The sequence below is a fragment of the Vanacampus margaritifer genome, chromosome 5, assembly GCF_051991255.1.
Source record: "Vanacampus margaritifer isolate UIUO_Vmar chromosome 5, RoL_Vmar_1.0, whole genome shotgun sequence".
Taxonomy (NCBI): domain Eukaryota; kingdom Metazoa; phylum Chordata; class Actinopteri; order Syngnathiformes; family Syngnathidae; genus Vanacampus; species Vanacampus margaritifer.
The window spans coordinates 17,101,935-17,125,658 of NC_135436.1; the positions used below are offsets into that span (position 1 = coordinate 17,101,935).

General features: G+C 38.5%; 1 protein-coding gene across 1 annotated transcript in view; it reads right to left on the bottom strand.

Annotated features, from left to right (window-relative positions):
* Positions 1–20,101: 20,101 nt before the first annotated feature.
* LOC144052347 (cilia- and flagella-associated protein 337-like) overlaps positions 20,102–23,724 on the bottom strand; it is a 30,230-nt gene continuing 26,607 nt past the window's right edge. Inside the window, exons 17-18 of the mRNA XM_077566316.1 lie at positions 22,560–22,757; positions 20,102–20,886 (exon numbers count right to left, since the gene is read on the bottom strand). Coding sequence (XP_077422442.1) covers positions 20,716–20,886; positions 22,560–22,757 — 369 coding nt within the window. The 3' untranslated portion in view covers positions 20,102–20,715. The remainder of the gene's footprint in view (positions 20,887–22,559; positions 22,758–23,724) is intronic.

Here is a 23,724-nt window from a genome sequence, read left to right on the forward strand (position 1 = left end):
GAAACTAAGTATTGTTTTAAATAAGTAGGGTAATTAAAGTGGAGACATAAATATATATTGGAGCCCGTCTTTTTCCTTCGTAAACAGTTTAGAGTTTCACACATGTAGTAGTGAGGTGAAATTAATTTTATTTTAGGATAAAGATTGTTAAAGAATACGTTGAGGATCTGGAGATGTGTGTCGTTTTAAAAGACTATATTTGTGTAATCTTAACATAGGTGGTAATAGCCGGGAAACAATTATTTTCCTAGTCTGGAAGGTGAAGCATTTTTTGTTTGATATAGTAAAGCAAAGTTTATAGATGAGTTACTTTTTTGTAATGATCTTTGATGCGGTATATGAAGGATTGGATTGAGCCCAACTGGTAGGTATACAGTGTAAGGCTTGTAATTTATCAAGTGGTAATCCATCATTGAACGTAGAATCAGACATTGTCCAGTCTTTTCCTTTTGTTCAAAATTAGTTGGCTAATTAATGACCACCTTTTTGGCAAGATCAACAAGAAAACTCCCAATTTCAGATACAATATCACTCGATGTACAGGATATGCATTATTGTCATATAAATGCAACTGACAGTGGTAACAGCTTTGTTGGAAGTAGAATAAAAATTGAAAAGAGAAGCGGGTCTCAAGGACAGGCCCAGTGGGACCCCTTCCTCCTACGAAGGAGGAAATACAACTGAGGTTCCTGTATGTGACTGTAAATGCAAACGTAAATTTTAATGACAAAATAATATTTGATATAGTTTATTGTATTACTTTATTCATAATTTACTTTTATGTACAGCACTTGGTAATCGCTGCTGTTGTTTGGTTAATTGCTATACGGGAAAAAAAGAAGGAAAAAAAACGATGTCAAGGCTCATGCTGTTGCTCCTGTGAACATAATGCATTATCCGCAAGTACTTTCACTTCATTGCCTAACCCTGCCCCCTCCCACCTTTTGTCAGTCTACCCATTCTTAGCTTTCTATTGCTCTACACCATGTTGGAGTAAGAACTCTTGCCCTTGCCACAATGGAAGTGTGCATGTGTGACTTATTGAGCGTAGCTGTGGGTGGATGGTCATTTAGGGTTGTGACCCCTCGGCTGGATTCTGTTTCGATCGCTAAGCAGTGACTCTCCACCGCTCGTTTTCGCTCCTTCTCGCTCTCAGACTGGCCTGTAAAGGATGCCGCGTATGCACGGGCATACCGATGAGTGGCAGAGGAGAAAGAGTAGGGAAAAGAGGACAAAGGGGAGTAGTAAAATGAAGCATGCATGGTAGAGGAAAGGGGCAATTATCGGCCAGGTGGCAAACGAAAAGGCAATGGACAAGAAAGAAGGGGTACAAGAGTGCAATAGAATGCTTGACAAGACTATAACAGCAGAGCATTTGCAATAAAAGGACATGCAAGCCGCTGTGAAATGTCAAGGTTGTTTATGTCATTAGGAGGCAATGGCGATGGTTTGGTAATGAATGTCATCTGCTCATTTGGCTGCTTTATGCTACATGTGACCCCAAACTTAATTACAAACAGCTGGTCAAATAGTACTTGGTTAATAACTAGTACTTAGTATGTAAGTCTCACATATCTGGAACTGCAACTATGTCTAAGGCGATCTCAGTTCAAGTGAAGGGAGTTAACAGTTGGCCCCTCCCCCAAAAAATCAACAAAAAATATATATATTTACTATTTGTAATGTTTTTGTTTGTTGGCATACTGTGACATTTTTGTAAATAAAACGTGTACTTTGGCTCAATAAAGGAAGCACTGCTTTCGACAGATGAAACCACAAGTATTTGCTGTGTTGCAGTCAATCACAGGATTAATAGCGAGCAAACATGTTCAAGTGGACACTCTTGTAATTCGTAACCTGATCTGACCTGCATGTTTTCGGACTGTATGGAGGAAACGAACGCATGTGGAGGAATACACAGAGACAATTACCGAGTGTAGGAGGCTCAGTCCACAAATCTTGTAGCATTTGTTAACAACATCATGCTTTCCATTGAATAATGGTTGATTTTTTTTTTTATGGATACAACCTGAAGTTATTGCATAAAATTTAATAAAAATGAACTCTGTGGGGAAATGATAAAAAAAAAGAGATGTGGAAGAAGGGACACAGTTGTCTGATGTTTTTATGTAATTTTGCCCACTCTCAAACACAACAGAGTGGTCGTGTCAATGTCCACTGTGTTATTGTTGCTTTGTCATACAATGGCATTTGTTTACAAAAGTTTTCCCTTGACGTCAAGATGACAGTTTGCAGGTACTCCATTCCAAAGAGGACACAAAACCGAAAAAGCAATTGACGAGAAATGATAGTACAACATCAAATCACATTAGCGTTTATTACTTCCTAGGTGCAGGTACTGGTATCGGTCTGGAAAAAGTAGTATTGAACATCCCTGATTATTATTAATAGTAGTGGTAGCAATAGCAGAAGTAATATTAATAGTGTATAGTAGTAGTAGTAGTATACGGTAAAGTAGTAGTAGTAATAGTAGTGGAAATAGTAGTAGCAGTCTAAATCATAATAGTATTTACATGTAAAGTAGGCTATGACAAACTAAAAAAAAGACTCCCACAGCAATTATATCCGCACAATCTAATTGTCAGTCAACAATGAGCCTTATTGTCTTTGTAATGGCAGATTATTATTTTTTATTTGGCTCTTGAGTTAGATTTGATTAGTATAGATTTCAATGGATTAAAAAAAAAAAGACCACACTGTTCAAATGCCAGGTTTGTATGATATAAGAAATAAGAGCAAGTTAAATAATTTCCAAACTTTTTCCAACATTAATGTGACCAATAACCTTTCTAATTCAATTGTTTGTTTTTTCTTTCGAGAAAAATGGCCTTAACGCATATGAAAATGTGTTATGGTCTGATGCAACCAAGGTTGAGCTTTGTGACCATAATTCCAAAATGTGTTTGGTGCAAATACAACATTGCTTATTACCATAAGAACACCATGCATACTTGTGTTAGGAGTGTCATGAGTTGGGCTTGTTTTTCTCGGTTGTTTTTCTTGTTGGGCCTTATTTAATGTGGAGGGAATTGTGAACTGTTCCTATTATCAGTCAGTATTAGCACAAAACCTTCAGGCTTCTTCTAGAAAACAAAACAAAGAAAAAGCAGAAAGAGCCTACTACAACAGAATAATCTTTTCATTTTCACGTGCAATTTATAGATCAAAATGGGTTTGTGTATCTTTTATAAGACAACTTGTTCACATCTAGAAATTATTTTAAAATTACATAGCTTTTCGCATCTGGAAATTTTGACAACCTCAATATTGCTCCATGCAAACTTAAGTGGTAACTACTCAGTTATCTGCTTAACTTGTAAAAAAATATAGTACACTCTATAAAAATGGATCGATCCTCTTCTTGGGTTAATTTGATTCAACTTTCAGTCTTTTAGTGCAAAACAACTCATAAATATTGGTCAGATTCTTTACTTGGGTCAAAAATGTGTGTCATTTTATATAAAACAACCCAGAAAGTTGGGTCAAATTGACCCATAAAGTGGATTGGCCCATTTGTGTTCCATAATTGGTTTACTTTTGACCCAATTGTTTTTAGAGTGTATACATGAAACTACATACTAGTTGTGGCAGTGCATGAAAAAATTAATAAAATGGTTCTACCAAACTGACTTATTTTCAACTAATGCTGTTGACTGCCATTTTTCAATATTCAGTGTATACATTTTTACCAGAACTGTGTTCTACACAGTGCAAAGATAGCACAGCATTTCATATGAAGTCGGCTTACTCTGCTTCTGAAACTTGGCATCTTTTAGCCTTCCCAAGCTCATCAATATCAGGTGTCAAATCCCGAGTAGTAGCCAATTTCACAATACCATTTAAGTTTTCATCAGTGCGACTTCCAGTGGCCAAAATTAGCAACAAGTTACTTTTATTGAAAAATAGTTGATGTGGTCTTGATCCGGTTCTGGCAAATTTCTTTTGCTGTTTTAACATGAAGACTGATCTCTTTTTGCAATGAAACATTTCTTCAGCAAGTGATTCTTTGTTCAATTCTAAAATAATGCTAATAGCTGTTTATAAATTCTAACTCCCGCTGTGTTGTGCCTTATCAAAAAGCAGCCCCTTACTTTTGAAAATAATGACATTCCATCTCACGACAATACTGAAGAAGAAAAAAAAGGTAATGAAGACATTCTTGTAGAAAAAAAAAAACATGAGCTACTGTAGACGAGAAGTTAAAAAAGGATCAATTATATCTCTTTATTAGCCATAGGCAAGAAAACTTCAGTCTTAAGGTCACAAATTCAGTGTGGCTGATTCTACTAAAAGGTTTTCATTTGGTGTGACTTTGCAAAGAAGACCCTGCAAAGTTTGTGATTTATTGGTAGGCCTATGCTTATGGTCTGGCATTATTAGTAAGTTCTTGCTATGGAGTACAGTAATTTAATTTAATTTTATTAACTCTAAATTGAGGCAATTAAAACACAAACAACAACAAACAACTTGCTGCACATATGTTTCAAGACAAACTGCTGGCTTTGGGATACATTAAGCAGCATGCTCTAATGACGGCGAGGACGCAAGACAAGCTCATAAAGTGGCTGTCAAACAACCATTTGCAGCAGTTTCATTTTATGAGAATCATTATCAAATTCGAATACACAACATTGAAAAAATAAAAATAAATCTGCCCAAAATGCCTTTGGCTAAATGAAATAGTGTTCTAAAATAATGTCTCAGATAGCAAGTTTCATGGGAAAAACATTTAAAAAGTTCAGATTACAACTACATAATCATAATAATAATCAAAAGGATGGTCAATGAAGAGCACAAGGGCTTGCATGCTCACGCATTTCCTTAACTCCAGCAGTGAGGACTGACAGAGACACTAAGCAGACTGCAAGGAAATCAAACCGGAAGAGGAAAAGTGCACCGAGAGGAACTACGTGATAAGATGCAAGTCGACCGGAAAAGAAAGGGCAATTAAATGTGACGAACGATGTCAAGGTGTCATGATCTAAGGGGAAGCCAGCCACTTGGTCGTCATTGAGAAAAAAAGAGACAGACATGTAATAAGAGCTCTGGTCTGGTTATGGGTGAAAGGGGATCAATGAGCTGGATGAAAAAGGCCAAGTGAGAAATGAAGGGCCTGAGTGAGGGTGAAGAGGGGCAGGAGACGAGGATGGATGAGTGCAAAAAGTGAATGAGGGAAAGAAGGAGCAGCAGCAAAGACACGTGAGCCGCTCTTCATCTTGTGCAGTAGCTTGAGCGGGCGCCGTGCGTGACCTGCGCAGACATGTGAGGTGAAGATGCACATCCGTCAAAGCTGTTTTGATTGTTACCATGGCTGATGAGAAGCTTGTGCTAGACGGTGATTGCACAGATGACAGACAAGCACCTGCAAAAACAGAATCGACAGAAGGACATATTGTCTGATGGCATCACAAAGCGCATAATGAGATTCTCCATGTACTCCGGCATGTTGTTAAGGTGTTCTGATTGTGAAGAGGACCGAAGTGCAGATACAAGAGAATAAGCTGGTTATGATACAGAGACCTTTATTGTGGACATGGCTTGGGTTGGAGGGAAATGCTCATGGTCAGAGAGGGTTAAAGTGTTCGTAATGACAAACTTGACGTACGGCGGGGTCCGAGACTGGTTTGAGAACAGGAGGCTGCTAATTATTTGGATGAGATACAACTGCTAGCTGGCTCCAAAAGGCATGTGTCCAAACCTGCAATGACACATATACACACAGAGACATATTTAATTAAAGGGGGCGGAGCTTTGGATTTCTCATTTCATGGAGACATGAATTAAAAACATCACAAATCAAATATTTGAAAAATAATTATTTATTATTATATGTTTGATGTGTTGATTAACTATTTAATTTTAAGTCCTGCTCCATTTACAACTTTGTTGGTGGATGGCCATTTTTATATGTCCACTGTCGAGGAGTTAAATAATTATACAAAGGAACCATCGCGGAAACATGGAAAAATCATCATTACTCATTCAAACCAATGGTGAGGTACCAGAAGACCATCGCCCTAATCAAACCTATGGCCAGGTTCCCAGGGGTCCAAATCACCATTCATTTCAATGGCCAGGCTCACAGCAGTGAAATTTCCCATTTAAACCAATGGTTGGGCTACCAGGGGCCCGTATCCCCATCCATTTCAATGTCCAGGCTACCAGGGGGCAAAATTCCCCATTCAAACCAATGGTTGGGCTACCAGGGGCCCGAATCCCCATTCAAAACTATGTCTGGGCTCCTAGGGGTCCAAATCCCCATTCATTTCAACGGCCAGGCTACCAGGGGCAAGATTCCCCATTTATTCCAATAGCATGGACAGGATACCATGGGTAAAAAGTGGGTGCAAAGCCACCTGTGGCCATTTGGGGCGCTGCAATTAGCAAAAGTTTCCTAATGCTGTTTATAGCTCCTCTGTGGAAAGGAAAGAGAAGACCACAAACTGTTCCTTTCTCAAACAAGATTTCTATTATGAACGCTTGGCACACTTCTTTTGTGGGGGTCTAAAACGCAGTGGTAATCTGTTACGTTTCCATTATCAAACATTAGGAGCGCAGTGGCATAGCTCCAGAGCAGAGGAAGCTTGACATACTCCAATCACTTAATTGGTCGAAAGAAAAAACTTCAAATGGGAACGGACTGGGAATAAAAGCAAAAACCACAAGCAGTGAAGCTAGAAGTCATGAAGTGAAAAGGGGGTGGGGCATGGCAGTAATAGAACAGAACATACACACACACAAAACATAAAAGTAGGCAATAAAGCAAACTATGTGTGTTGGAATCCAGGTCCAACATGACATTTAATAACAGAGAGAAGAGGTAAAATTGTTTAAACGCACACCTATATTATTCTGCCGAGCACTATGGAGACAAATAGTGGCACAAACATGATTTGGAGTCAACAATAATATTTCTAATGTTTGTTAAAGAATTTGCGTGGGAGAGGAGAAGATATAACACACACACACACACTTGGTAACACACTACACGCACACACAGTAGTCTGTCAGTAAAGTGCACTACTCTACTGCCATCTAGAGCTTTTGAGTGACATACAGTATGTGCAGGATTGGGCATCACGGTGATGACGTGCACCACAATAACAGTTGGCTTTGCTATGCTTTCACCATGATTCCCTTCACAGACAGATGGGTTGGAAAAGGGGTGTGTGTGTGGGGGGGGGGGGGGTGTTCTCCATGGTCAGACTATTCTGAAAATGTGACGTGCACCATATATCACAAATGACATGTAATTTGTCACTTGCCCGTTTGTCACGGCCATATTTACGTGTCAACAAATCTAAAGTGACACAGGGAAGTGGTTATGTGTTGGCATTTTGAAAAACGACTTATATGTGGCCATGGAGAAGCGTGACATTTTTTGCGATTTCATGTTTCCAAGGCAGTGCCGCTTCTGTTTTTGTGTGTGTCGTGAGCTCTTAATTCTGCCGCATGCTAGCAATGGCAACGTCTTACAACCTTACACATGTGTCTCATCTGACAGTGTATATGTGTCTCATTATTTGTTGTTGATAATGTTACAAATGTGCCGTTTGCCTCACTGCTATGAAGAAAGCTGGAAAATGCGGCTGTTATAAACGTAGAACTTTGCAAAGACTGCAAACTACATATCACAGAATGGAGGATTATTACGAAGAATATGAACAAAACATAAATAAATAGAAAGCCTCGCAGGCATTGCACACAAAGCACATACTGGTCAGATGCAAGATAATACCTTGCTATTATTCTTTAAAATGGGCAATTTTATCAGTGAATAAGCTTATTTGCTTTTGTGCCAACAGCTAGAAGGGAAGATATCGCTGGTATGTATCAAGTGTGGCCCAAGATTGAGCATAAGCCCGGCAAGACAACAATCTAACCTATGGTACATAGTGTCACAAATCCGCCACATCGCCAAAGCGCACAAACCAATTCAAGTTTTTTATATCATTCTTATAAGTTTGACTGAACAACTAACAAACTATTTGTGGGTACTGATCTTTGTATAGGCTCACTACATGCTGAGCCAAAATATTGTCTGCAAGCTCAGCCAAGATTTATTTGTAGTCTTCATTCGCACATTGCACTGATACTAGAAATTCTATACATTTAGTGATCCGATGCACAAAGATTGTTCAGTTACGGCACTGATTCTTCATTCATCAGTGTGCATGTCACTTACAACTCACAGCATCAGCGAGTTGTCAGTTACATCGCTCACTTCAATGGTCAGTCCACATATCAATCATAACAACTACAAACTCTGCACCAATCAGCTGTCAATAGCACCAAATAGCCTGGAAATGATTTCAATGTTTTTTGCTGGACATGACACTGCTGATGCTGCCTTTAATAAGAAAAATATGCCTTGTTCTTGCCCCAGCAATGAATGTTAGCAAAGCTAGGATATGATAGCCATATACAAGAAGTGAGAGTGCAGTCCATCATCCCTGTGAAGTAACCCAAGTATGCTCATCTAGCACCCCTGGAACCTGTACCCTATCTTGAGTCTTGACCTCACTAAACATGTTATGTCTGTGTGTGTGTGTGATTTGTCAGTTACATCACTCACTTCAATGGTCAGTCCACATAAACAATGTCGTCTTCTCATATTTATATTTATTTTTTCAATCTGGATTTTTATTTTTGTATTTATTTTAGAGCTGTCAAACAATTAAATCTTCTTAATCACATCTTAGAATTTTGATTAATCACGATTAATCGCTTAACAAAAAAAGGCTTTTTTTAATCGTCATTTTTTTCCCCACCAAATTTGAAGAGCACCGGTTATGTGTTAATTCTTTTGACATTTATTGTTATGAGGACGTGCTCAACATTTTTTGATCCACTGTACACGCTCATCCCCCTCTTTTTCTCATATAATAGTTAATTACTTGCATAATTTAAAATGGAAAAAAATGACCCCAATATTTTGACATGAACAAATATTCTAAATGTGATACACAAATATCTGTTAAATCTTTACTTTAATGAATGTAATTATGTTTATTGGTCAAACAAAATCTGGGCTACTTTAAACATAGCCATTCACTGTCACGATAAAAAATAATCTATTGTCAAAATTAATCGCGCGATTAATGCGATCATTTTTTGTGATTAATTAATCGGTTAGTGCTTTAACTTTGACAGCACTAATTTATTTTCAAGCTAGCAGCCGGTAAGACACAATTGGATGGATTTAAAACTGATCCAAAAGAAGACCCTGGGTTGTTTTGTTGGTCAGTGGCTGCATTGGACACACAAAGTCTTGGTACATCTAACATGTTTTCCAAAAAGTAAATGGGGCTTGGTAAAGTGCTTTGGACAACATATGGTGTACATAAAACACAATATAAGTGCACTACATTTCCCAAAGTACATAACACCTGAGTTGATTCAAGATTTGTTGATTTAACAGGAAACAAATAGCGAAGGCACATTTTGGGTGCCTAGTCAAGTGATAAAAACACAACTGTACAAGCCACAAATAACTAAATACTGTGACTTGCACGTTAATAAACATACAACATCTCACAAATCAAAGAAATGCAAATGCAGCCTCTTAAGAAGCAGCCCAGATAAAGCGTGCATTCGACAGCTTTCGCTCATCAGCACACCCCAAGTACTCTCCAGCACACACTTCCATACATACTGTACACTACATAGACACACTTGAGATGGACAATTTCTGTCACCACAGCACTTTCTCAAACTGACTCTGATTAAACAGCAGCTTAGAGTGCTTTTAATTTCATGGAAGAACAGACAGCGAGTTATGGAGGCCCAGAGAAAAAAAAATGGGAGGTGAGGCAGGGGAGAGAGCGATGGATGCATGGACAGGAGGAGAGGCAAAAAGGAAGGAGGGCAGACTCGATATTAAAAAAAAGAAAGAAAAAAAAGTATGGCAGGATATTAATTACGCCAAAAGCTGTTGATTATAGACAAGGATTTTGGGTTGTGGGGACAGATGAGCAAGGCGATAAGATAAAGGTGAGAGCCACAAAGATGTGAAGGCTGGTGGGGAATTTAGAAAACCTTGAAGAGGAGGCGAGGAAAGGTTGGGAATAAGATAGATACGCTTGCCGGCAGGTAGAGGCCTTCAATATTTCACATACATAAATAATTTAAATCCAAGCTAAAAATCTGTGAATACTGTATGTGTCATTTGTCTTTTCTCTTCTCATCACGGGCTTTTTCGTTAGTGCTTGAATGGAAAGGGGAGATTATTGGAAGATTTCAACCATGGTGATGTGACCGGGGGTGGGGGGCAAACTGTCAAAATGTGTTCCAAACGAGTGGCTGTGTGCATCAATTGCAAATAAAAAGTAGTTAAGCCACCTAACTGGCACAATTGTAGTATGCGTGCATCTGTCTCCCATGCATAAATATTATATATTTCACCACTAAAGTGGTTCAGTCAAAGGTCTTTTTAGCATACACAAAAGACATTGTGGATTAGGAGACACTAAATAGGCACACAGACATCCTTTCATAACCAGCTTTTTCTTTTCTTTTTTAATGCCGGGCTTTACAATACATGCTAAAGTAGCCAGCCATTCATTTGCTTTAAAGAGCACTTGGCCTTAAGGGGAACTGTGCACTAGCTGGCTATGGTACCGGAATGATAATAACAATACATGAATTTTAATGCCATACCCTCTAAGAGATGGGACCTTTAATCTTGAATGTTTAAGTATGACCTGAGTAAGGATATTGGAGCCTGCGTACGTGCACGCTACATCTTACCTTGAGACTCTGAGCAGATTCTAATCTCACTCAATAGCATGTTTGTGATGTGAAGAGAGATAAATCAAGGTGCCTTTAATCCCAGTCAAATGCCATCGGGCTCCAGTAATCATTTGGGCTCATTTGCATTGGATTGCAAAACCTGCTGCAATGATGTGAAAGTATTTCGGCGCAGTATGTAAACTCAGGACAGAACTCACAAGTAAAACAGACAGGTTATAGAGCATATTAGTTTATGTGCAGGGAACAAGCATTCAAACAGGTCCTTTCAAAAATGAAAGTGTCATCATTTGACATTTATCAATGTAAAGGTCCAATGTTGTTACAATCTCGGTGGACTGTAGGCTTCAAAGATCAGAAAGGTCAAACTGCATGTTGATGACATGACATAGAGATTGTGCTTTTGTTGCCAATTGGTCTGCTTGTTTATTCAAAGCATGTATTGAAGGACATTGTGGATTTGAACAATTATAGTCATCTAAGCATTGTGGGAGTATAAACTGAGATATTACGCACCACCGCAAGTCATTATCTCTCATTCTAGTCTGTAGACATGTAATCTTAGTGTCTCTCCTTGCATCTTCTTTTCTGACTCAAATCTCCATCTTTGTGTGTAAACTCTAATTTGACTCTCCATTTATCTTCGCAGCATCCCGGGCTCCACTCATCTAACCTCTCAATTGCTTATTTTCTCATTGGCATCCCCTACCTCTTTACCTGAAACTGTCTCAGCTCTCTCTTCCAACTAAACTTCCGCTGCAGCCATTCCCCCTTTCCTCTCTGATGGATGGTTTTCATCTAAATTTGTTTTGTGTTATCACCTTCATACAGTTATGATCCAATTCACCATGGTAAACAGTAAATTAAGGGTGGTGTAAGGCATAACGATTCTGAGGGCGCATGACTGACAGGGGGCTATACAAAATAAATTGAAGTATCAAAGGCCTCCTTTATACCAATTTGCTAAAGCAGTTATTTCATTAGAAATTGTTTTGTCAACATTTGTTTGTTAGCATGAGCATACCAAAACAATTTAACAGTTTTTTATGTGATTTAACATCTCAGTCAATATTGCATGAACCAGACATATGCAAGAGGTTGGAATCTTGCACTGATGTTATTTACACAGGTTCCAAGATGTCGTACAATTTGGATTTCAATCAGAAATTTCCAGAAGAATACTCCTCTAAAGTGGCACAAAAAACATAAACTGTCATCAAGCATGGCGTCACATGAAACCTCAGCATTTCCCATGATACTTCTACACAATTGTCTTTTTTGTGTAATGAGTCAATAATAAAAATTTATACCAATGCGAGTTATCTGTATCAGGCCGATACACAGCTTTATTTCAAGGTATTGATATTCACGACTGTGGCCGATACCAGTATAGGCCACCCTCTTACCCAGCCCGCGCAGAGCGCATACTGGACTGTTAACAACGTCGAGGTCATATATATGTGACCTGGCCGTTCAGACTGTGGTCGCATTGCAAAAATTCGGATATGTATCCGATCTAGGACCACATATGAAAGTGACCCAGGTCGGATATGAAAAAAAATCGGAATTGGGCTAGTCAGACTGACATAAAAAAGATGTCAGATACAGGCCGCATTTAGTTTCAGAATTTGAAGGTCACCCTACTTCCTGTAATGGATTGCATTCAACCTTGGTGATTGCAGGTCTATGCAATGTAAAGAGTCTTGTTTCTAATACATTGGCAAGCACAAATAGATTTCATTCTATTGTATATAGTGCAATCAGCTTTGGAACACTGATGGAAAAAAAGAAGAAGAACTAATTCAAACTCACCAGACAATGAATATGTAAATATACATTAACCCAGTGCCAACAAACCACTGGCTTTCACTAAACTTTCTTTTTTGCATATTAATTATTACTTGCAGGATGTGTGAAAACATCTCTGATGTGTCCGTATATTTTTCATTTGGCTCACCAGCTTGACTCAAATGTCCCCTGAAGCGACGTTCTCCGTCATGTGCCATCTTGGTAATGAATGTGCAGATTGGCAAGAGAAGCGAGAGCTTTACTGAGATGCTCAATGGACCGGAGGAGGCAGGATTGTGTGCCAGTTTCATGTGCCAAAGATTACGTAACTAAATGCTGGCTATAGCATGCTTCAGTTTACGTTGTCCTTCCTATCTTGTCTTGGTTCCTGTAATTTCATATTTGTGAGTTTAAAAGTAATGGACCCTAATGAACATATGATGTAAAACTGAAATGCATCATACTGAGAGATTTGTTGACTATCTAATACACCGACTTTCTCACGTTGCTTAATCAGGCAGAATATTACTGAGAGCTTTCCCGCAGAGTCTGGACTTCAATTAGCTTTGGGTTAGGGCGTAGAACTGAAATTAAAGAACTGATACCAGTACAAGTCCTCAACTCTACAAATACTAGTAGTACTTTTAAAAAAAAATTAAAGAAAAATAAATTTTAAAGAATGACCCAGTAAAGTCTATTTCTTTAATATTGAATGAAATTAATTAGAATTTTCTATTCTTCTAATTTCGGTCTCAAGAGGGCAGCCGAGGACAGATACCTTGAATTAAAGCAACACTAAGGAACTTTCAGTTTATGTTGATTATGGCGACGCCATATGGACAAAAGCAGTAATGTTATGCCTAAAGGAAGACCGCATTTCCCATGAGGACAAGCGCATTGCGTATTTTTTTTTTAGCTCACGCCAGCGAGCGAAAGCTGGGCCAATGTTGTGTCCTTTTATCCGGGTAGCTTCCCTTTTTCTTCTTTTTCTCATTGGACAAAACATTTCAGTTGCTTGAAGCTTTTCCGTACGTCGACATTCAAATTGACTTCCGTCTTTGTAACGAATGGGTAAAGGGGTAAGTGATGTATGCCATAAAGCAGCACATTTGTAGTTTTTTTGTGTGGCAGTGTTCCTACCATCCTCCCCAAAGTTGTTTAGTGCCAGTAAAAATGATACAGACCCCCTCAGGCCATGGCAAAAGAACCATTCAACTAGTTAAAAGATATAAAAATATTTTATTAAGGTTGAAAAGTTCCTTGGTGCCTTGGCCTTGTCCAAAAACTGATACCTGGTATCAGTACGCACCCATCCCTCCTAAAAATGGGGGTAAAGCAATTTGTGTACATCCACTACACTCATATTCTGCCATGCATATTCCAGCATTTTAGTCATTCTTCTGTTCTGATACTGTTGTTGTCTATGCTTGAAATTTTTAGAAAGAATTGCCATGTAAGCAAAGCTTGCCTCATGCATTCCTGTCAAGTTTTGTTTAATTAAAATAACAGGTTAGATTGTATTGAATCTTCACATACTGTATAGTCATACTCTTGCGAAAGTGGTGTAAAACAAATACCCGCATGTGTGTGTTCATTTATTTGCACAACATTAAATCTTATTTTGCTGGAATGCTAAAATTAGCCATGCATCAACAGCAAGATGACGAGTAAATTACATGACAAACGTGAATTTGATGTATGGTAATTATGAAGCAGCCTGGCAGCCTGAGCTGAAATGTGCATTCAGACTCGGACAAAATCACCTGCCACAAAACTCATACATATAAATGAAGCTATCTTTAAAATGGACTATAAGAATAGCGATGCATGCGTCCTTTCACCAGATGAGGCAATATTATAAAACTGAGCCCATTAATGTGTGGAAAGTGCAAACCCTTGTTTGCACTTATTCCGAACCCAATTTTCTGCAAACAATACATCGCACACCTAAAATTACACTAACTTGTATCGGAGATAGACACACATTCTGAAACAGGGTGTGCGCTGACGTTTATGTGTGTTAAATTGTTGAATGTCAACTACCCTGATAGCACACTTCCTGTAGCCTCCAAATCAAACCATAAACATCGAACCATACTCTTATCCAATATATCCCAAATTAATTGTACTTTAGTGTGCAGTGAGTCCCATAAAGAAGGCACATTCAGAATCAAGATGATGGATAGTACAACCGAGCCAAAAAGTTTGCATTGCACCGCACTTTAACCACAGAGTTCATTTCACTTCCCCTTCATTCATCAATGGTCTGCTTCTTCTTTGTCTTCACAAGAAGGCAGATGAGAAAGATTAGTCACCTCCTAATAGCTCACTAATTTAAATGATCATTGTTTAGCCTCATAGATAAACGACTAGGGAAAGGACGGAGGAAAATTCTAATATACAAACTCATGGAAAGGCATCAAATGAGTCTCTCTGCTTTTAAAATTGATGAGATCGCAATACTACACTGCTTTGCTTGTTTAGTGTATAACTCATTTGAAATTCTAATGCCGCCCCAGAGGCTCCGAGGCATGTAGTGATGGGCCGCTCAAATATTTTACCTTAAAGTGAATGCAATTAATTGGATTTTTTTAACCTTTATTTAACCAGGTAAAATGTTTGAGAACCAATTCTCATTTACAAACATGACCTGGACAATTTAAAGGAAACACTTTGAATTGTAGATAAAGGCAAAGTCTAAAAGCGACTGCATTGATTGCTGTAGCGTCAACATAACAGCCTAGAGAGAATGTTACGATCCTGCTTTTGTCAATTTTTTGGGGGGACAGGTGTGATGTCTCTCTTCCTGCCCCGCCCCCCCCCACTTCCGGTCTAAGTCCCGGCCTCATTTCCGCCCCCGCCCCCTTCACCCAAATATGGACATGTTCCATATAACGTCACACTTCCGGTCCCGCACCCCTGCCCAAATATGTAGTTCCAAAGACATCATACTTCAGGTGGCTGAAAACATGTCCCAACATGTCCTGTTTTGACACTGCCCCATATGCCCAAATATGGACATTTGCTGTACGAGTGGTTCTTAACCAGAGGTGTTCCTGGCATGTCCCACTGGCAGGAAGCTGCAGGTCGCCCAGGCCAGTCTCTCCAGACTGTCTCTCGGCTGGCCTGGGAACGCCTTGGGATCCCGCTCGAGGAACTGGTTGAAGTGGCTGGGGGAGAGGCTAAGTCTGGGCTTCCCTCCTAAAGCTGCTACCCCCGCAATTCGACCCCAGATAAGCGGTAGTAAATGGATGGATGGATGGATGGTTTGATCAAACAGACGAATATGTGCAATAAGAATTCACATGCATAACGGAACGTATGGTATTCCACAGGGTTAAATTCTGGGGCCTTTTCTGTTTTCATTGTATCTGCTGCCCTTCTTTTAAAGTGCACTATGAATATAGAGTTGAGTTGAGTGACGGGAGTCACCGTCGTAACAGCATGATTTGCAATGCCAAGTTGAGCATTTCTAGTCCAACACAGCTAGCGAGCTAGCAAAACTAAAGGAACACGTCCTTAAGCAGCATGGAAACAGGGAATACAAGAACGCAACAAGAAGGTGAAGGAATTCAAAGGAATTTTGTCCTCTTTGCGTGTTCCAAAAATGAGGATAGGTTTAATGCAAGAAAAATACACCTTTGCAAAAATGATTTAATAAAAAACAGAGAATCTCTGGACATTCCAACAGCTTCCGATTTCATCACTTAAAGAACGTGGGATTTCAGAGCGTCAAATGTGCTCTTCTACGTGTACAATACCTTCTTATAGTTAAAAAGACCTCCTCCTTTTCATTTGTAGACTAAACATACTCTCTGGTACTTTTCCGTGAGCAGATGGCGTAAACAAGGTCAGGTAGATGTTTTTGAGACAGAATGTGTTATATAGTTGAAGGATTTTCCCATAGCAAAATCTCACAAACAAGTTGAACCAAATTTACGGTGGCCGTGACTGATGAAGAAAGTAAAGAGTGTGTGTGTGTGTGTGTTATTTCAAAGCAAATTTTGTTTTCAAGACCGAAATGTGTTTTCGCACAAAGCGCTGAGAAGGAACTTTTTTTAGACTAAATAATATGACCCAGTTTAAGGTCATATTATACCGAAATCAACACCATCTGCTCTGCACAGGACACAAAATATGTCTTATAGGTTAATATGAAGAATTAAAATGTTCATAATGTGTAACAATAGTTGATATATGAAATTAGGTATTAAAAATGTTATAATATCTTTCAAAGGTCAAATAATTCACTAAATCACTCCCCCAACCTCCCCAACTAGAAATAATTTTCCCACAGAAAATAATCTAAATCCAAATAACCTGTCCAGATCTGTTCTCGTCATCCTATCATCTTTGTCAGCTAACAGTAGGGTAGATTGTAGAAGGAACAGCATTTAAGCACAACCTTGTGAGGTACACTGAAAACTTGCAAGATATACTGATGTCTCAGCGCACAATTTTCCAACTTTCCCATTTATATTTTTCTAGTTTTAGAGGTGATCTTTAAAGCAACATAAAAAAAACAGGTGACTTCTTGTGAGACAGTTTAATCTCTCATGGTCACAAGTGCACTTGTGGTTCAGATTACACTGACCACTCAGACACATCAATATCGCTCCTGCACACACACACGCACACACATTCACACAGCGATGAAGGGTACACAAGGCTCTTTCTCTTTCGCTGCTGTGATGAACGGAGGTCATTTAGACCCATGTGCACACACACTAACACACACATAGTCAAAGCTGGTGATAAAGTGAGGCCTTGGCACGACTCACCTGAGGATCACTGGCTGCCAGCCCAGCATAGACTTTCCAACTGACCCTAGCACCAAAACAACCACTCAAACTTTTCTATTGAGCTCTGTGCATTATGTGTTCCTCTCGTTTTCTCTATATACAAGAAAAGCTGAATGAAGTGGCCGAGGAGAGGAAAGTATCGGCCACTTGGCCATGGTTGCATTACAGACTACTTGCTAGATGCTTATTAAGAAATCAAAAGTAATTTGCGCACATTTCAAAGCCAAATTGAAATATTATAGTAGTAGTTTGTCTTTGGCGTATCATCTCAGATCAAAATACCCTGCTGGGCCTCGCAAATCAACGCTAAAGTAGGGAGAAATAAAGTTTGACAATTGTATTAGAACAAGAACAAGTCAGTTTTGATCCATTTGTTCAACAGGTGTATTTTACAGAAGAATTTTATTCAAGGATCAAAGAAATGATTTAGAACCGTCTTCGAATCAAAATATGCTATATATTTGATGATTTTATATTCATTCCTGTTAATACAGTGCTTGTTACAAGTTTGGTAGAAAATAGAAGTAGAAGTAGAAAAATGTGATTAGAAAAGTGGCAAATTGTGCAATTAATAAGTAAAAAAAATATCATCGCTTGACAACACTAATATATATTTTTTATTTTAATATATTTTGTGGGTGTTTCCCAACCTTCATGCAAATAGTTTACATTAGAAAAGGGACCAACAGCAAACAGAAATGTAAATAATTACTAAAATAATAATCAGTCTACTCACAAGACTTTGTAACACTGTGTGAACAGGTGGATACATAGATTGATTGTACCTTCTGCCATCTGTCTGTCTAAAGTAGTGACGGGAAAATGAAGCTTCATGAAGCACTTGTGATATTTTTGGACTCCCCTAAATGGTGCTCTTGATTTAAATATAAAGGCTAGTGCAAAGGAAATTGATTACTTTTCCACTGCATCTTTCACCCAAGAGGGCCATCTAGAGGCGTCAAAAAAATATCACAAGTTCTTCATGAAGCTTCATTTTCCCATCACTAGTCTAAAGATCACTGGTATCCAAAGATGACATTATTTTCAGTAAATACCATACGTAACAAGTTTCGGAAAAAAATTAAGTGAAATTAGATAATTTATGCGACACACCTGTATGATCTCTAATAGTATATCTTTTTCCATGACGCAGTGGTTGCGAATCCATAGAAGGAGTAGCCGTCAACATTGTGACAGTGACTAAGACATCTCAGTTAACAAAAGTCTAGTCTAGACTGCAATTTAAGTAATTAATCTTCATTTTCCTGGTGCGTACATTTGTGTGATTTTAAGAAAAGTTACATTAAAAACATCAATAACAGGGGTACAGTTGCCATAACTACAAATATATGCACCAGAGCAATTTAAAGCATTGCAACAACTTAATAATGTCATTAAATCAAATGCACACACAAGTCAATATAGTCAGCCTGGTACATCTATTCATTAACTGCTACTTTCAGACACTCCACAACACCCCAAGTAATAAAACAGTCAACTCCACTACAAAGTATATTATTTATTTGAACTGAATTAACCTTTGTTACACTCACAATCATTTCCATGATGAATAGTCACGCTCCAAACCAAACCAAATTCATTTTAAGGAAGAGCACACGTAGCATTTAAATGGCAAGCAATCATGTTTGATAATTTCAGCCTTGCCTCTAAAGGGAGTAGAAACTTACATATTTCTTATGACAAAGCAAGCCCCCCAATTTTTTTTTTTTACATACATATATACAATTTTGATTTTTATTATCAGCTAATTGCAAAGCACACTCACATTCACACCTATGGACGAATTTAAAATACAGTATTCAGTAACCCTATCATGCATGTTTGTTTGTTTTTTACACAGAGAAAGCAGATATGTTAACCACTACAAAGCTACCCGCTGCACATATGCTTAAAACAATAAAAAATAATTTGCTGGTAGATCATTGACAATAATGATATATTGTTTAAAAGCCATTATAGTAAATACACAATATAATTTTCTGTGGTTATAAAAGGCCGTCCTATAATTAGTTAATTGGCATCATCACCTAATTGGCTGATCATTCATTTTAAAAACTCATTGGAAAGCTCACTACCCACCTTGTTGAAATGTTGCTCCATATTGCTGTGCTCTCTCTCACATGTTTTAAGTTGTAGACATATTAAATTATTGCTATGACTGATTGGGTGGTTTAATGGTCAAGCCCCGATCGTTTAGGAGATGGTGGGTTATATAACACCGAGGATGAAATATATTTTTTCCTGTACTTTAGTATCCAAGCAGGTCCATCACACAGTTTTGATTTTACATCTCATTAGGATCTGATATCACACCCCCAGATGATAAATGGTACAGTAACTGTGACCCGTATCAAGATTTATCTTGTCTCCAGATTGCTACTGCTGACCTAAGTTGAGTACATCTTTTCACTTGACTTTAAGATGCCATCATTTATTTTGAGTGCCAAGCTAATGTCAAAATTTACCTTCCTGACTTATAGCAACAAATCCTAGCTCACATCATTTACTGGACTCTGAGCAGACTTTTTTTTTTCTCTCTTCTTCATCCCCCTTTAGGTTGTTGTTGAGCATGCAACTAGTCTGTAATGACTTGACCAACATAAAATACTGTAAAATAAAATTTGGGGAATGAACAGGAATTGGTAAGTGCCTGTAATAAACCATAATGCTGCAAAATTTCAGGTTAGCTTTTAAAATGAAGTTGTTGGGGGGGGGGGGGGATTGACTGTGTGTAAAATTTTAGGAATGAACAGGAATTGGTAAGTGCCTGTAATAAACCATAATGCTGCAAAATTTTAGGTTAGCTTTTAAAATGAAGTTGCTGTTTTTTTTTTATGACTGTATGTAAAATTTGGGGAATGAACAGGAATTGGTAAGTGCCTGTAATAAACCATAATGCTGCAAAATTTCAGGTTAGGTTTTAAAATGAAGTTGCTGGGTTTTTTTTTTATGACTGTATGTAACATTTTGGGAATGAACAGGAATTGGTAAGTGCCTGTAATAAACCATAATGCTGCAAAATTTTAGGTTAGCTTTTAAAATGAAGTTTTTTTTTAATGACACGTTCATCTTGGTTAAAACATCATGATTTATCATCACAGTTAACACTACATGAATGATTTTTCGAGAATCAACTTTTTATTTTTAAGTGTATAATTCATTCCCAATAGTTAGTCATCTTTTCTGAAATGCATAAGGAAAACTGATGACAATTCTGTGCCCCTATGCAACCACAGTTGTGTTCTGTCACTATCAATTCAAATATCACCAAGACTCTTGAAATCACAGTGTCATGGTTTCAAATAAACTGAACAAAACGACAGAGGAAAGACACTTAAGTCAAAAGTGACAATTCACCCGGACAAACGCTGTGCTCTGTTCCACCATCCTGTTTCTTGTCGCTTTCCACCTCCTCACGTTCTGCTGTGTTGTCAGAGTGTCTATCATTAAAGGTATCCCGCTGTGGGTGAACACATGCAGGCCTCATGATGCTCCACTGCTCCTCCTAATAGAACATCAGTGGTGAAGCAAAAAGTCAATTTTAGAATAGCATACCATCATTCAAACAGCAATTGTAAGCTATTTAATGTGCACCCGTCACATTACTTTCACCTACTTTGACTGGATAGGATTTTGTTGTAAAAAGACTGCAGATTGAAGGTGGCTGTGTTCTAACTACCAATCAGTGTTACATCTGAATTCTTGCATGAGTGATGTCCAATTGCCTTGGCTATTTGTAACATTTTGTTTACCGTGTTTAGCTACATGATCATGTGACTAACAGACAAATGAAGTGACCTTCATGCTCGAGCCAAGAATTATTTGTCAATGTCGGGCCCTATTTTCGTGCCCAGCACAGTTTTTGAGAAAAGTGCAATATAACTGTGCACATTTTTCCTTCTTTTGGTAATTTGCTTAACTATAGCAGATAGAACAGTGCCTTTTGCACCGTTGTGTGATGGATGAACACAGCCAACTCTCTGACAATTGAAGCGGCTCCCCTCATTCCCATTAAAATCATGGCAGTGGATGTGCACGGAACATGACATTGCAGAAGCAGAAATTGACTCGCCGGGGGTCAGTGCATGAGATTGACGTGCGCGCAGTGTGATTTTACAGGTAAAATGCAACCAACATCCTTGCAGATGATGACTGGGGAAATTGGAGACCACCTTGAACCCACGATTGTTGCATCTTGTGTGTGACCACAACTCACCATCCCAGTTGTACTGCGCAGGTGTGCTATTAAAATATTTTTAAGATGATAATAATTTGTTTCATGATTTGATTTCTACAATGATTCAGAGGGATTGTTCCACGCTGTTGTCATATTTATGAATGAAATAGATGGCATCCGCCACGTGTCCGCGCGGTGTGTAACCTGTCTTCCTGCACCTTGATCAAATCCACCAAAATCAGGTTACACCACCTGCACCATTGTTTGGCCTGGTTTTTGTGAGTCTAAAATTCTCTTGTGGGTTATGGATTGTGCGTGATTTGAGACCTAAGCAAAACATAAATACCATAACACTATGCAGACATCACCCCTGGCTACCTTAACTAATTTGCTCTGTGTAAAAATGTTCTATTTTAAATATTGCCACGGTCCCAATAACATATTTATGCGTTTTTTAAATGTATTTTTTATGCTAGAGCATACAGAAGGCTTTGATGCAGCCTCTGTACTGAGTGTACTGAGTTTAAGAGATCAACCAGGGCCATGTTGCAAAAAGCTCATTTACCCACAATTTTAAACAGATTTGTGAATAATGATGACACTTCTAATTGCTGCGGAAACAGATAGAAATATACTTTTTTTCCTGATGAAAGAAGATACTCCATGTTTTTATAGCAATAGAACACAATATTCTGTGGGCCTTGCAAAATCAGTCAAAATCTAGTAAAACAGCCGGAAGCGAAGGGAGTTGCTTCAGTGAAAATGGCAGGGAGTGAATGAGTTAACATGATCGGTCCCCTTTGACACGTGTATGGAGACGTGACTTCTTTCACATCCTTTCAGTCAACTGGATCCTACCACCCACCACTATCCTAGGGACATTCTATCCCTAAACAATTAATTCCTTTTCCACTAAATCCATTTATTTCAAAAATACAAATATTGTGTTCTGTAACAGTTGGCAACACTGCATTACTTTCCTGCATATGAGCGAGTGTTACCTGTCCAAAAAAGCCAATGATTTCTCCTGGCAGATAGCTGAGGGCCACACTACAGTCTGAAGATGCTGACAGAAGGAGCAGCCGATCGCCGTGGAAACTCATATGCAGGTGAGTGACCCCATCCTGGTGTGGGCGGAAACTGCGCAGCAATTCTGGAGGTTCAGTCACCACTTCCTCGTCTGACTCCAAGCAATAATGCTGAGAAAGTCAGTTAGTTCATCAACATACATTTTGGAGGCCATCTCAGAGATCCATGCATAAGAATTCTGTAATTACTTTGCTCAAATTTACCACCTGCATGCACATATTGTTTAACAAAAAGGTACAAACCCAATTCCCAAAAAGTTGGGACACTATACAAATTGTGAATAAGAACTGAATGCAATTATGTGGAAGTGCCAAATGTCAATATTTCGTTCAAAATAGAACATAGATGACAGGCCAAAAGTTGAAACTGAGAAAATGTATAATTTTAAAGGAAAAATATGTTGATTGTAAATTTCCAAAAAGTTGGGACAGGTAGCAATAAGAGGCTGGAGAAGTCAATTGCACTTGCAACAGCTGGAACACCAGTTACCACTAATGAGGTCCATTGGCAACTTGATTGGAGTATAAAAAGAGCTTCTCGGAGTGGCAGTGTCTCTCAGAAGCAAAGATGGGTAAAGAATCACCAATTCCTCCAATGTTGTGGAGAAATATCAGAAAGGTGTTTACCAGCAAAAAGCATTTCTCAGCACGATAATGCCAGACCACGTGCAGCACCAATTACAACATCATGGCTGCGTAGGAAAAGGATCCGGGTATTGAAATGGCCAGCCTGCAGTTGACTTATTTCACTTATAGAGCACATTTGGGGCATCATAAAGGGGAAGGTGCAACAAAGAAAACCCAAGACAGTCGAACAGTTCGAGAGACGCGTGTTAGAAAAGAGTGGGACAGCGTTCCATTTCTAAACTTGAGAAACTTGTCTCCTCGATCCCCAGACGAGGGGATGCCTCACAGTGATGAAAATGGCCTTGTCCCAACTTTTTTTTTAGATTTGTTGACACCATGGAATTTAAAATTTTTATTTTCATTTTCTCAGTTTCAACTTTTGACCTGTTCTCTATGTTCTATTCTGAATAAAATATTACAATAATTTGCATTCAGTTTTTATTCACAAGTT